Source organism: Onychomys torridus, chromosome 10 (assembly GCF_903995425.1).
Source record: "Onychomys torridus chromosome 10, mOncTor1.1, whole genome shotgun sequence".
In the NCBI taxonomy this organism is placed as follows: domain Eukaryota; kingdom Metazoa; phylum Chordata; class Mammalia; order Rodentia; family Cricetidae; genus Onychomys; species Onychomys torridus.
The window spans coordinates 57,539,686-57,554,671 of record NC_050452.1 but is presented as its reverse complement, the minus strand read 5'-3'; the positions used below and the strand labels follow the sequence as shown (position 1 = coordinate 57,554,671).

The 14,986-nt window shown below is 41.4% G+C and overlaps 1 protein-coding gene across 1 annotated transcript in view; it reads right to left on the bottom strand.

Annotated features, from left to right (window-relative positions):
• The window catches only part of Ppargc1a (PPARG coactivator 1 alpha), a 641,385-nt gene that overhangs the window by 439,594 nt on the left and 186,805 nt on the right, over window positions 1-14,986 (bottom strand). The window contains exon 2 of the mRNA XM_036200661.1: window positions 14,537-14,601. Coding sequence (XP_036056554.1) covers window positions 14,537-14,554 — 18 coding nt within the window. The 5' untranslated portion in view covers window positions 14,555-14,601. The remainder of the gene's footprint in view (window positions 1-14,536; window positions 14,602-14,986) is intronic.

The window sequence follows — 14,986 nt, the reverse complement described above, 5'->3', positions numbered from 1 at the left end:
TCGATTCCTGAACCTTACTGGCCAGCCAACTTAGCCTACTTTAATGAGTTCTAGGCCAATGAGAGACTGTCTCAAACATCAAGGGGTATTGCACCTCAAGAATGACAACTGAGATTGTCCTGTGGTCTCTATATAACTCTCTCTCTCTCTCTCTCTCTCTCTCTCTCTCTCTCTCTCTCTCTCTCTCTCTCTCTCTCTCTCTCTCCACACACACACACACACACACACACACACACACACACACACACACAAATGGACAAAAGAAAGAGAAGTCTGTAACTTCTTTCTTTCAACCAAGTTTCCTCACAACAAGTTATGAATTCCTGTGTTTTCTCTATTTTGATACCTTCTTAATATATAGTTTTACATACTCATCAATGTCTAAAATTGGAAAAGGTCCTTTTTAAGAATGGAAAAGAAAGGAAAGGGACAGAGATGAGGAGAGAGAGAAGAGAGAAGAAAACAAAATGTGAATAAAAAGGAACGAAGAGGAGGAGAAAACTAAGATTAGAAACTGGCAATCCACAGCCCTCAACAGCGGAGTCACATTACATGGAAATCAGTGCAGTGACAGCACAAGGAGCCGCTTTGTGTCTTCATGAATAACACTATGTGCTGGGTAAATGCCTTTCCCCATTTAGAAACAGGTAGTTAATGGGAACTGAAGTGATCAAATGCTGTGTACCCCAAGGTTACTTACATCATGGGCCTGAGTGGCCCAGAGCTCATAAATAAAGCATCAGAGTGTCTTATTTTAGACCTGGTCAGATAAGCAAGGACTTGCATCATGTGAACGGAGCCCACGGTGTGATATGACACTGAGCCTGGTAATTCCAGGAGCCCTTGGAATGTGACATTTCAAGCACAGTACACTGAGTTCATGCCCCATGGAAGCTCTAAGACCCACCAGGCCTAAACATCCCATCATCCCTTTGATTCAGCGGCTGAGGGAGAAGACTGTCACTGGGCCGGACTTTAAATGTATGCCAAGCACACTCCCTGCTATGCAGAAGTTAATTTGAGGCACATTTGCAACTTATAACTCTGATTTACTCATTTGCTAGTCCGAGGACCACACACAGCTTGACAGCCTGCCAGCTTGAGTAGACCATTCCCTCTGAAAAGATTTGGTCCAAGTCACGACCCAGCTTGGCAGCTCAAAAAAACAGCTGCCGGACACTGAAGGAATGTGGAATTGAACATAGGGAATGAAAAAGCTTTCCTCTTTTCCTCAAAATTTTGCATGTAATTATGTAATCATATCCCTTTTTAGATACTTTGACATAAATTGTGCTTAATTAAATTGTTGCTAATTTGTTGTTTTATCATAAGTTCATGGCTTGTTTGTGGCTATGCATCCACAAGCTGTGTGCAGAGGCACATGCTCACACAGGCACATGCTCAGTAGCAATGACATTGTTACGAAGGTAAAGAAAATGGGCTCAGTGAATAATTACTCCAATTGACAAGACAACTAAAGATTTCAAAGTGTGCTTGTTTGTATGGCATACAAATTACTGGATGAATAACTTAAATGTGATCATTTCCGGCTGGGTTTTTTCCTCACCAATCAAATATGTATGCTCTGCATGAAGTACATTATCCCCATGATAAAAAACAGACCTGCTTACATGGTAGACATGATTCCCTACGTACAGTCGGCCTGTGTTACACTGTTTCTCATGCAGACCTTAGGCTCAAAGGAGAATATTATCAATGCATATTTGTGAACTTCAGTTTGGGATAAGATAGCCTACATTGGAGAGTGTAAAGTAGCTGGTTAATGCCTAAAGGTCACCACCATCAAGTGACTCATGGAGCCATGTTCCAAAGTATGGAAACACATACTTCTCTCCTCTTCCACTGGAACCTGCTTGGGACAATTCTGCCTCAGACACTGATTTTCAGTGTGTTAGCCCACAGAATGTGTATTTGTTAGAAGTAAATATCCTAGTTACAATAGCCAAGAAATGAGATAGCCCAGATGTCCACCAACAGATGAAGGAATAAAGAAATGTGGTGCACACTCTCAATGGAACTTTTTCAAACATAAACAAGAACAAGACCATGATATTTGCAGGAGGGAATGGATGCATTAAGTTAAGCAAAACAAGCCAGACTCGGGGAGAGAAGCACTGCATTTTTCTCTCATATGCAAAATCTCCATTTAAAGTTTTTTTGTTTTTTTGTTTTTTTGTTTTTTTTTTTTTTTTTTTGTGTGTGTGTGTGTGTGTGTGTGTGTGTGTGTGTAGAACATGAAAATGAAAAGGAAATTATAAGAGAACAGAAAAGGCTCCTAAGGGGAGCAGTAAATAATATTTAGTAAATGCTCAGGACACGAAAGCAGGAGGGTTATCTGGGAGGTTCAAAGGAACCCACAAGATGGGCACAGGCTGATGGAAGGAGGCAGTAGGGAGGTGAAATGATTAAGACCAAAGAAAGCAGATGTGTGTGTGGTTGACACCCATTACTTTATATGCTAACATTAGAAGCTAGTTTTCAAAAGAAAGAAGGACCCTGCCATGTTTGTTAAGGTGGCATTACAAAAGTGCAAGATGCTTAACGAAGACTTCTAGCTGCTATTCCAACACAGTCGAGCCAGAATCGCTAGGGAAATGTACTCGGAATCGTATTTCAGAGGAAATGGGCTTGCTGCTGCTTCTGGTTTGTTTCACGGTTGTTGTTGTTGTTGTTGTTGTTGTTGTTGTTGTTGTCAGTGGTGGTGGTGGTGGTACCTTTTTGTTGTTTTTATTTTGTTTTTCTGTGATCGTGATCACAGGGCCTCACACATTCTAAGCCAGCACTATGTCCCCAGCCCTATTTGAGTCTTGGAGAATATGGATTTGGGAAGTTTTACTTCCTTTTCTGTTGCTACAACTGAATATCACAGGCTTGATAACTTATTAAAGAAATTCTTTCTTACATTTCTGGAAGCTGGGAAGTCCATGGCTAAGAAACTGAGTCTTGTGGAAGCCTCCTTGCTGGTGGGGACTTTTTGCAGAGTTCCAGGTTGATGCAAGACTTGGTGGTAGGAGAGCAAGCATGTTGGAAGGAGTTGCTTTTTTTAACAAAGCTATTGCTTTGATAACCTATTAATTCACAAATTGATTAATTTATTCATGGAGGCAGAGTCCTGGTGACCCATCTTCCAAAGGTCTCACTTCTCCAATGCTGTTAGCCAAAGACATTGGGGGTCAGGGTCCCAGCACATGAAGTCTGTGAAGACATATTTACATCTTGGCAGAAGGTTTTCCTTCCCCAATATGAGGGTTATAGTGAGAATAAAAATGTGCTTTATGAGCCCACTGCATGTAAAAACAAACAAACAAACAAACAAACAAACAAACAAAAAGTCCTAATGTAACAGTTTTCTATTCTAGAAGACACCTACTTGGCTAATGCTCTTAATAAAACAAAATGCTTGCTCAGAATGATAACTCAGCAGGCCTTACAAAAACAACACTTGATTTACATTATTACATGATGTATGTTAGGACAGAGAAACAGAAATATGAGTGTGAAAATACAATTGAAGGAAATTTTCAAGCAAGGACTTTTTTTAAGTTTGCACTAGATAGTCTAGTAAAACTCTACTTGTTTTTCAAGTATTTTAGTTTATAAAATGGTTCAGTGTATTTCAGCAGGTAATTGCCCATTTCATTTTCTATTTCAGCTTACCACTATGATGGCAGCAAGTCAGTTTAGTTTAAAAGTCATGAAGATGCTTAAAAGCCACACAAGTAACATAACTTACATCAAAGAGATCAGCTATCTACTTGGGATCATGCCTAGAGTGAGGGCACAGACCACCAGCAAATGATAGTGTTGTGAACCTTATTTCAGGTAAACAGGTTGAGTTGAATAAGTGAATACAGTACAGTGCGTTAGCAGGTACAATTGCTCACTGTGGTTGTATTGGTAGCTGTGGTCCTGTGAATGGAGCTGCAGAGGCTGATCACCTTCAATCATTTTCTACCAACCTGCAAATGGAGAAATCTAGAGGGAAAAGATTGACACTCAACATTTGCAACAATTAAAACATAAGTTTTTTAGGGACAAGTTCACCTAACTCCCCCATTCTGCCCAACATCTATCCGAGTAAGCACAGAGCCATCCTCTACGGAAGATGCCTAGGGTATGGTAAGAACAATCCTTGGAGGCAGGCATCCAATAGAGACAAAGAAAATTCTTGCCAGGCAGTGGTGGTGCACACCTTTAATCTCAGTCAGAGGCAGGCGGATCTCTGTGAGTTCGAGGCCAGTCTGGTCTACAAAATAGTTCCAGGAAAGGCGCAGAGCTACACAGAGAAACCCTGTCTTGAAAAGCCAAAAAAAAAAAGAAAAGAAAAGAAAAAAAAGAAAAAAGAAAGAAAGAAAGAAAGAAAAGAAAAAGAAAATCCTCAACCTTGCTCTGTGGAAGCATTCTCTACCCAAATTCAAGGACAACCTCTAATTCTCACAAAACCCATGGATTTCCTCCCCAAAAGTCTCAGAAAGAAAGATGTCCACCTCACCACACTTGTAGAGACAAGATTGTGCCTAAGCTTTTTGCCAACTGTTTTCTGTCTGTAATCACAGAGGAAGAAAATTTCATGCCCTCCCACAAGAACCATGGCACCTCTGTCTTGAACCCAGCTGTATTCAAGATTTACTATGTGGCCCTGGGCAGCTCATCGGACCTCACTGGGTCTTAATTTCTTCATCTGGAAAATGAAGATGCTATGTACTTCATGGGCACAGCATCTCAAGGTTAATGCAGCAGGCTGATATTGAAATGCAACTGAATGGGGGAATATCTAATTCTGGGAAGGAAGCGAGGCACAGCAACCCACACTTCTGGGTGTGGATAGCATGTGCAGGATCATAGCACTGAGCCCCAGGGTCAGTCACGCTCATGAGGAGCGCAATAAGCCGTTCACAATGCACCACCTGGAGTCTTTTATTGTTATTGCCAAGTGGAGTTGATAAAAACAAACAAAGCAAAAGGTCGAAGCCCTAATTTATCAAAAGTTATTGATACAGATTGCATATTGACAAGCAAAGGGCTGCTTTTAGATTCACATCAATAAATCCATTTCATAATACAGTCCAATCCCAACACTTCACCCCCGGATCCATCCATCTAGATATTAGCAATCCATCCTGCTTCGCCTGCAGTCTGTCAAATGTCACCACAGAGTGCAGAAGCCACCCTGGCAAGTCTATATCCTGAACTAAATCCCAATGGAAACTTCCAGATATAAATAACTACTATGAGCACTACTATGAACATACGAGGAAGAAAAACAGCTCCCAAGTCTCACTGTTACTTTCTTTTTACCCTTTCACCTGTGACAAGCAAAAAAGAAAAAAAAATCATGCAGTTACTGTCCAAAAACAACCTAAAACCAAGCTTAACGAATTCTGCTTTCTAGTTACTGGGACACTGTTTTGATCTGTGGGGCAGCATTTGGGGCATGGGCAGAGGTTCTTTGGTGACAGTTTCACAGGCAGCCCTTGAAGCTTTGGTGCCTTGGTTGACACTGGAAAGTGGAATCTGATGACACTCCACATCTTAAGCCACAAGGACAGGGAGGAATGCTCTATCTCCTCGTGGGCAGATGACAGAGATGCTGGGGAGTCAGTTCTAAGGGACCCCCAGTTTAGCAGAGGGAAAAACTTACTCCCCAGGTGTGCCTAAGGCACGGGAAACTGGCGTAAAAAAAAAAAAAGAAAAGAAAAAGAAAAGAAAAGGGAGCCTGAGCATGGAGCTATCTTTAAGTAAATTGTACAGAGCCAAGAGTATACAACCCAAGATAAATCTCATCACCTCCTTGAGCCTGAGTTTCCACATCCTCAGCCATAGTAGACACTCAATAGATATCTGTTCAAATATAATTTAAACTGAGAAATATTGGATAATTGATATTCACCCGTTGTCCAAAAGGCAATAGTTCACTGTGGATGTATATCCTTTACCTACCAGAACAGATCATGGTGGAGCAGATGAAGAAAAGATGAGGACTCTTTTCCTCAACCTTGGACAGAAATGAACAAAAATGGATAGAGAGGCCTAGGTTGTGTGTGCATGAGTGTGTGTGTGTGTGTGTGTGTGTGTGTGTGTGTGTGTGTGTGTTACACCTCAGGGACACAGCACTGTAGAACTAGCACCTCAAGCAGGGTACCCCCATTTTGGTTGGAGGGCTGCAGAATTGCCCCCCCCACTCCTTGTTCTGGCTGGGGATTGGCTCCATGATGCTTGCTTGCAAGTCTGAGCTCATTTGCTCAGGGAACAAAAGCCCACTTTAACATTAGCCTCAGTCGGGCTGTTAAAAACAGAAAAGCTGCTGCAAATACAGCAGCCTAAGCAAAGATTGCTTTGAGATTATCCAGGCTTTGGGGGCTTCTGACCATATCTGAAGGAGAGCCTCACGGTAGAAATGGGTGCCTTCCTGGAAAGCTTGGAAGTAAGTTAAAAGCTTGGAAGTAAGTTAAAATGCTCTGGGGGGGGGGCACGGGCAGAGAGGGGGTGTTAGACATTTTTCCAATTAAAAAGATGGAAAATTAGTTAAAATAAGAAGGAAGAGCCAGGGGAAAGAGGAAGAGATAAAAAACAAAAATATCTTGTCTCCCAGGTACCTGCAGATTGGCCAGGCCATGTGGGGGATTTCTGTGGTTTCCCACTGGCACATAGAAATGGAAATGAACTTCACTCAAGCTGCAAAGTCCTTCTTTCCCTAAGCTTCCAGCCAGGGTGAACCTCCTCCTTCTGTCTCCAAAGTTGGAGAATTTATTGCTGTTACACATGACAGCAAGTTAGAGGACACAACATACCAGGTCTCCTGGGATCCCCAATCTATCCCTGCCACTATCATTCACTGCCCCAGAATTTCCCAGGCAGTTCATCTGGGGACCACCCAAAGGACTTTCATCATATCTGATTGCCTGCCTCCATCCCTCATCTCATGCGGCTCATTAAATCAAGTTACTTTGTAAGAAAAGTTTTACTTGTAAAACTTTAGCATTGTTGCAGGCACAGTATCAATAACACTGTGTCTTTTTGCTGTGCTGTGATCTTTTCTTAGTGTGGGTAGAATCATTATCATTAAAACAGCACCGCAAAGCAGTTAGAAGAACAGATGCCACATGTTCAAATCCTAGGTCTGCCCCTACTAATGTTGTGGTATTGGACAACTTAAATTTTCTGTACTTCAGCTTTATGTTTTATTAAATAATTAATATCCATTTCATAGTCACCATTTGGATTAAACTAATTAATATTGGTAGAATGTTTGTGCCATCTAGACCCGCCCCCATATGGACAGTACTTTGGGAAACACTAACGTAGGCATAAGACCATCTGTCATCCTTTTCCTCAGGGTTTGCTTACACTGTAACTCCTCCTGGGCATATCTATTGGAGCCATTCTCCTGCCTTAACCAAAGCCAGAGCCCACCAACAGCAGATTCACCACCAACACGAAACTGAAACACAGAAGTACCAGCAGCCACTTACTGAGCATCTGTGAACCTGCAAATGCCGTACTCAATACTCGCCCACACATCACTTATTTGAGTCTTCAGTCTGGCCTCTGAGGAAAACTCTGGTTTAAAGAGCAGACCCCACTCCTTGTAGCCACAAGAGTCAGGATTCCAACCCAGGATGGCTGACTTCAAAGTCTGTGTCTATTTCATTGACATTACCATAAATTCCTTCTGTCAAGAGCTCACTACACAGCCCAGCTGGATGCAGCACCCTGCTCTCCTCAGTCATGCCCACTTCTCCCTCTGGCCTTGGTAACTCTACACTATCATGTAATTCTGTTTGCCTGCCCCTTGACCCATCTCCATTATTCAGGATAACTGCTCCCACTTTACACATTTTGGAAGCAAACCATTCTAAAATTTCCCTGAATTTGAAAAGAGGTTTACAATACACTAGACTGAACTTAACTGTTTCTTTACAACTCTGGTCATCTTTAACAGCATCAAACGCTGCCATGTTCTGTGATGTAAACATGACCTCAGGGCAAGCTTTCTCTGAGTGGTGCTGGGTGACTGTTAAAAACCTTGACTGCCAAGCCCCTCCCCAGATCCATTGAATCAGAACCTCTGGGTTAAGGGGCAGGAATCATTCCAATTTAAGAACCACTGCCTTAGGGGATGTACAGGCTTTTGACCCTGCTTAACACTTGCAGATACAGCGGGGCTCTGGTTCTTATGTCTGTTTTTCATGCTTTTTCCAACCTCTCCCACCCTTCAATTTGACAGTTTTCTCTTTTCACTGCCAAACGATATGGCTAGGTGAACATCTCCGATTTCTTCTTCTACCAACTAATGTCATGATTTCTAAAATGTTTTTCTATAGTTTTAACACACTTTCATGCACACTGTTTGTTAGGCAGATGCCCAAAATGAAACACATCCTCTCAGAGCTGGTGAATCGGCATGAGAATGACCTGGGTTTCCAATACTAGTCCCCTTCTCTCTTCCCATGCCCCCATCAGCACCACCTGGACAAACCTCATACCCTTCCCCACATTCCTAGGGTTTCCACCAAGAACACTGAAATAGCTGTCTGGCATGTCTTGTCATACTTTGTGACAGATACCTTATTTTTAACAAATGGTCAAGACCATCAGAAAAAAGGGGGGTTCGCACTAGTTAATCAAGGTCATCTAAAATCCAGAGTAGAATTGTTTCCCTTTGAGACTATCCCCCAAGTTTCCAGCATAACCACTGTAGTATGTCTGGAAAGTCACTGTTTACAGTGAATATTCATACTGTGGAAAGCAGTGATCTCTGTACTAATAATTAAACTACCGCCTACTTTTGAAAGGCTCCCATGAAAACCATGGCCAAGGGAATTTGCCTTTAAAAAATAAAATTCTCCTCTGTAGAAGAGAATGTCACTGCATCCAGAAAAATCTTCTAACCTTTAAGTTTTAGTTATCTTACATTGACCACATTCTTAGTATGTTGATATGCTATCTAAAAATAAGATTTAAGAAGTAAGTTTTAAACTGTGTTGTTAAAATTGTAAGGAAAGTTCTTTTTAATATTCCTATTGACTTTCTTTCTAAAATTTATAAGTTGGAAACACAGAATTTAGAAGGTAAATTTAGTACTACAGAGAAGATGGGTGAGCTGTTTAGGAGATCTAATGCAGTGGGAAGATGTAAGACATTGGGAATTAGGACAAAGTTCAAAGTTACATATGCAGAAAAGCAAGCTGGAAGATATGGGTTAAAAATGTCCCTGGGGGCTGTTCTTTCCACTTCTGTAGGTTTGAAATTCTTCAAAATAAAACTTTATGGGGAAAAGTTCACAGACCTATACAAGTAAAGGTCACTGATACATGAACAAGAGTGAAGTCAGTGTGTTCAGCCAGATGTAGACCTTGGTGAGAGACTGAAGCACTGGAGTCTCAAAGCCTAAGGAAGCACGTGGCTGATCCTCAGGGCAACAGTTGTTTTTATAGTCTGGCACCTATGCACCTCACTTGCCTAGGGTTTACCCTCGAATCCAACAATGGCAAATCAACACAAACTGGCTGTGGCCACCACTCCTGTCTCATAAAAAAAAACAGCTCAAAACCCATTTTATCCTTGTCATTTACTCAATGAGCCCACTTGGTGCTAAGTAACTACCCTGTGACAGGAACCTACTCTGTGCTCCTAAACTGCTTTGAATTCTGAATTAAATGGTAGGAAGCTGACCTGTATGTTTATGAGTTACAAAAGACACAGAGGAAAGCCAGTTCCTGCCATTGAAATACCTTTGCTCTGCCATAGGTACCATTTTGATAATTTTGTCACTATTACCATCATGATCATCATCAACATCCTCATGTTTCTACGTATTTCCCAATTTCACTGAACTATCAAAAGTCAATAGTTTATATTATCTATCTTTATTCCCTTGACATCAAGAGAGAGAGGAGGGATTATATGAGCAAGAGTTATTGAGGTCATGATCAGAAAAAGCACAGGGACAAATAGCTAAACTAGTGGAAACATATGAACTGTGAACCAATAGCTGAGGAGCCCCCATCGTACTGGACTAGGCCCTCTGGATAGGTGAGACACTTGATAAACTTGAACTGTTCAGAAGGCCCCCAGGCAGTGGAGCCGGGGCCTGTCCTTGGTGCATGAGCTGGCTTTTTGGAACCTAGGGCCTATGCTGGGACACTTTGTTCAGTCTTGGTGCAGGGAGGAGGGGACTGGACCTGCCTCAATTGAATCTACCAAGCTGGGCTGACTCCCCAGGGGAGACCCTGCCTTGGAAGAGGTGGGAATGGGGGGTGAGTTGGGGAGGAAAGGCTGGGGGATGGGAGGATGGAGGATAAGGAAATTCCTGCTGATGTATAAAATTAAATTAATTATAAAATAATTTTTTTTCTTTTTTTTCTTGAGCTGAGGATCGAACACAGGGCCTTGTGCTTGCTAGGCAAGTGCTCTACCACTGAGCTAAATCCCCAACCCAAAATAAAAATATTTCAAATAATAATAATAACAATAATAATAATAATAATAATTTTAAAAAAGAATAGTGGTACAAGAAGGATTCAACAAATGTTCCTTGGATGGGTGGAATTGTCTCTTGATTCTTTACTCCAGGACTTGCTATAGCTCACATGGATGTGAAGCCCCCTCCCAGATTGCCTAATTAAAATAGCCACCATCTATTGGAGACTGACGATGTGTCCAGTGCTTCCTATGGTCTTTCCATATATTAACTCAATTAGACCTTGCACCACACCAAGATGTGAGTAGTAAATGTCTCCTCTTATGGGTAAGCCAAAAGAAAAGGTTACCTTTTTCCACTGTCATACACAAAGGAGCCATACAAGAGTTGACCTCCAAGAGGTTCCACTAAGCTATCTCACAATTACTACACAGAGTGGGGCTCCCTAGGCTGAACAGTACACATGTTCAGGTCACTTTTCAGCCATGCTTCGTGGAAAGATCTAAATAGCACCCAGGGGACTTTCAGAGAAATGATCCTGAACCCGCATGGCCTGGGCAGGCAGGTCATACCTGGGCAGTTTTCTGCTGAATTTCACCTTTCTATATACAACTGACCAAAATAACCTGCAAGAGACATGTCTCAGAACCACGAAAGGAGCCGAAAAACACTGCCGAAGACATGATGGGAAAGGATGATCGTGGCTTCCAAAAATACTTCATGTTCTTTTCAGCATCAGCAAGTTGTGTGTTGTGATGAGAAAACAAAGTTTCCAATTATTGGAATTCCATAGTGTATTTAATTATGCAATTATCTTACTGTATTAACAAATGCTAGAGCATAGCGGCAGTTGCTGAGATTTGAGCAATTTGGAAGAACAAAATTTATTCTTTCCCCCAGTTGATTACTTCTCAGGAGTCCATCCATTTTTTCTGGATTATGGAAATGATCCTATTTTTGAACTGCTTCATTCAGAAATATAAAGCAAGCCAGACCCCCACTCTTGCAAGTCCAAATTTAACCCCAGTACAAACTAAACATATTTCTGGGGAGAAATGTCCACAAATGCACATCATTTTTCCCATGAATGACTTTAGGCTCTTTTTCTCTTTTGAAATTCCAATAAATATAATAAAAATAGAAATGTAAAACGTAGTTGCACAAATTGGATGTTTTCAGTGATGTGAACACAAACACAATTCTGTTCATTTACTTAATTAGGATTTATCCCACAAAGTTCATAAATCAGGCTGGAAAGCCTGGAACACACCATCAAAACATCAAAGGTAGGTGTTCTGTGATGCCTCTGTTACTTCGGTAAATGGGAAACACAATCATGCCAAATTAAACATTCCATACATTTTCTATTCATTCTCTAACACTCTCCCCATACTCTAAAATAGGCTATCATACTCTTGAGTTTCAGGGGACAGAAAGTGAATAAAATTTCTTGTTTCTGGAAGCATTACAAGTAATAAGTCTTTTCATTTAGAGCTTTTCAGCTAAGAATCACCATGCTGTTTACACATAAAACATAATTAACCCATACAGTCTACAACATCCCTACCCAACAGGAGCCCTCCTTGATGATGGAGAAGCCATCCTTATATTTTCTAGGCCTGAATGTGGTCCAGGCTTTTACATATGATGTCTCATTTCTGTATGTGACTAAGAAGTACAACCTCACAAAAGAAAGCCCAACCTTCTTCCCCAACAGGTAACAGCAAAGGACACAGGCTCTGGATCCTGAGTAGTGCGCCTTTGAAATTAGCCACAATATGGGTGAGATGAGCCACATGACTTTCCTGTGCTTTGATTCTGGAGTGGTAAGGTTTGGAATCTTATCAGCTGGTCTACCACAGGACAATTGAGATACAATGAGCTAGTACACGTAATTCACTTAAAATGCGGCCTTTTCTTATAGCAACCATCCTTAATAATGTTAGCAGTTGGTATCAAGTCACTTACCTATAACACCTGACCTTTTAAATCATATCACAATGACCTCACAGGAGTCTCACCATCTTCCCACAAAGCAGTGGAAGTAGATGACTTTATTCCAAATCTCATGGAGAAGGGTATTTCAGACAGGCCCACCAGCACTCAGAGCATGAACCCCTGGAAGCCAGGCTAGCATATTTCCACTTTGCCTCTTTCCATCCAGAGAAAGTTGACTGACTGGTTCAGACAGGCCCCTGCTAAGTTTGTGGGGGAGTAAGGGGCTCTTGTTTCAAAGGACACATAAAAAGCATTCTGCTGCCAAGGCCTGTCTTGCATAGCAAAAAAGATCCAGATCGGCAGGAGACAGGACAACAAGACGCCATCATCATGATTTCTGCTAACTATGAAATGAAAGTTAATTTCATGCTTTGCATCCACAGACAAAAAGGTTCAGAGCTGTTTAAATTCTCTTCAGCCCAATGACAGTTAGTAAACAGAAGGCTTCATGTTCTAATGCTTGAAATCACCCTTCGGATCTCAATATATTATTTATGCACTCAGCTTAAAATAAACAACAACTCTGAAGTAGGTGAGTGGTCTCATTTAGTGTGAACTTTTTTTCACTCTGACAGTTACTTTAAAACATCAGTAAACAACCTTAATTCACTTCTAACGGATTAGTAAGCTACTGCTGTGTCTACAGGAGGTGAGCAGATTGTATTATTAACCAAAACAACTTTCTCCCTGTCAGTCATCTGCACCTCACAGAGGGATGTGAGTCTTGCAGTCTTGATGCTCAAAGCACTCCGAGGGCACACCTGGTTCCAGACGGTATCTTCTGAGGTAGCTCTCTTCCACCTTTGACTAGCTCTCTTGACTCTGAGGTGTTGAGTGGGGCCTGGAGAAGGTAGATTCTCAGTGCTGCTTGTTAAGAAAGATATAAACAAATGAAAACCTTTCCGAAGGGCAGGCTTTGCGCACTTTGACAATGTGTCTCCTTATGGGTAGAAGTTAACCTGAAACTAACCTTAAAGGACCTGACGGATGCTGTCATGAATATTTGAAAGGGTTTCATGTTTAAGGGGGAAGACTTATTCTTTGTAGGAATGGATAGTAAAATTAGGATTCAGAGGAGGTACCTTGAGGAGGGACTTGTCGTCAACTCAGGAAGAATGAATGCTGTTGGTAAATTGCTGCCCCCTGCAGAGGTGCTCAAGCATTAGTAAGATGGAGCCCTTAGAATTGGCCAACAGATGTAGATGCTACAGCCTCATTCCTGAATTCCAAGGCTGGGCACTAACGTGGGCTCTGACAAGTTTCTGAATTCCTTTGGGTTGGGAGTTTTTAAAGGGTACCACCTACTTTTTCAAAAGTAAAGTCCATGGATTAAGTACTGGGCACGTAGCCAGCCAGCCCATGGTCAAATACACAATTCTAGGATGCTGGTTGATTCAGAAAGATAAAAAGATGTACCATTACCATTTAGTGAAATAGCTGCTAGAGGACAACGCTACTTCTGCCCCACTATGGGCATGTGTGGCTTTGCAACCATTGCTGTCCAATGGATAAAAGGCAACTTCAAGTCACCTTGAAGTAACCAGTAACCAGGTGTGGAAGGGGTGGTCTGCACCCATCTCATCATTCTGTTTGGCCTCCTCTCCTCTTGCAAAGTCTGGAAACATAATATTTAGCAAGCCATCTAGTTGACATTCATCATCATGACATCACTCACCCTTATAGAAACCAGCCCCTTCTCCAAGATACAAACTGATGGCTCAAAACACAAGTTCAATGTAATTGAAAAGGGATAAAGAGGTAAGAAAAAAGAAATAAAAACACCTTGAACTTATATCAAGAGTTTATAGCAACATTTTTACACACTGTACAGTCATTTATTATTCCAAATTATCTAGTCAACTTTATATGAATTTACTGCTCTTGTAGAAGAAGATGTTTTTTTCTATATCCAACATCTAGATGAAAAACATTTGAGAGGTCAGAAACATTAAATTCCTCAAAGACAGTCAGGTTATCAATATCTGGGTGTGAAACATGGTGTTACTGAATTCCTGATACAGCAAAAGCAGACATCTGGTGTTTGCACTTTGGAGCAATAGAAAAGAGAACATGACAAGAATGTGGTATACTTACAAAGTACCCTTCATCCATGGGGCTCCAATTTTACCAATATTAGTTCACTGATTTTCGCAAAAAACCTGAAAGGCAGAGGGTAGGTTTGTGTTACCCTCACTTTGCAGATGTGGACATTGAAGTATAACAAGGATACATTAGAGGGCTGTTACAGTGAGGACAGGAGAAGGGAAGAAGCAGAGAATTCTAACTTTGGTCTTCCATGTTACAAAATAATGTGATCACGCATCCCTCCCTTGGAGATTGATATTCCCGTGTGATTCTTATCACAATCAACTTAGACACATTACCCCAGGTAAAAGAGTGGTAAAGGAAGCCCTGTGTTCTTAGGAACCCAGACCCCGACATCCATTTCATACCATGAGAAGGTAGGAAACACTTCTCATGTTCAGTTTAAAACATGGAGGGAAAATAAGATAGAAAAAAAGCAACCATCCAACTAAAATTTGG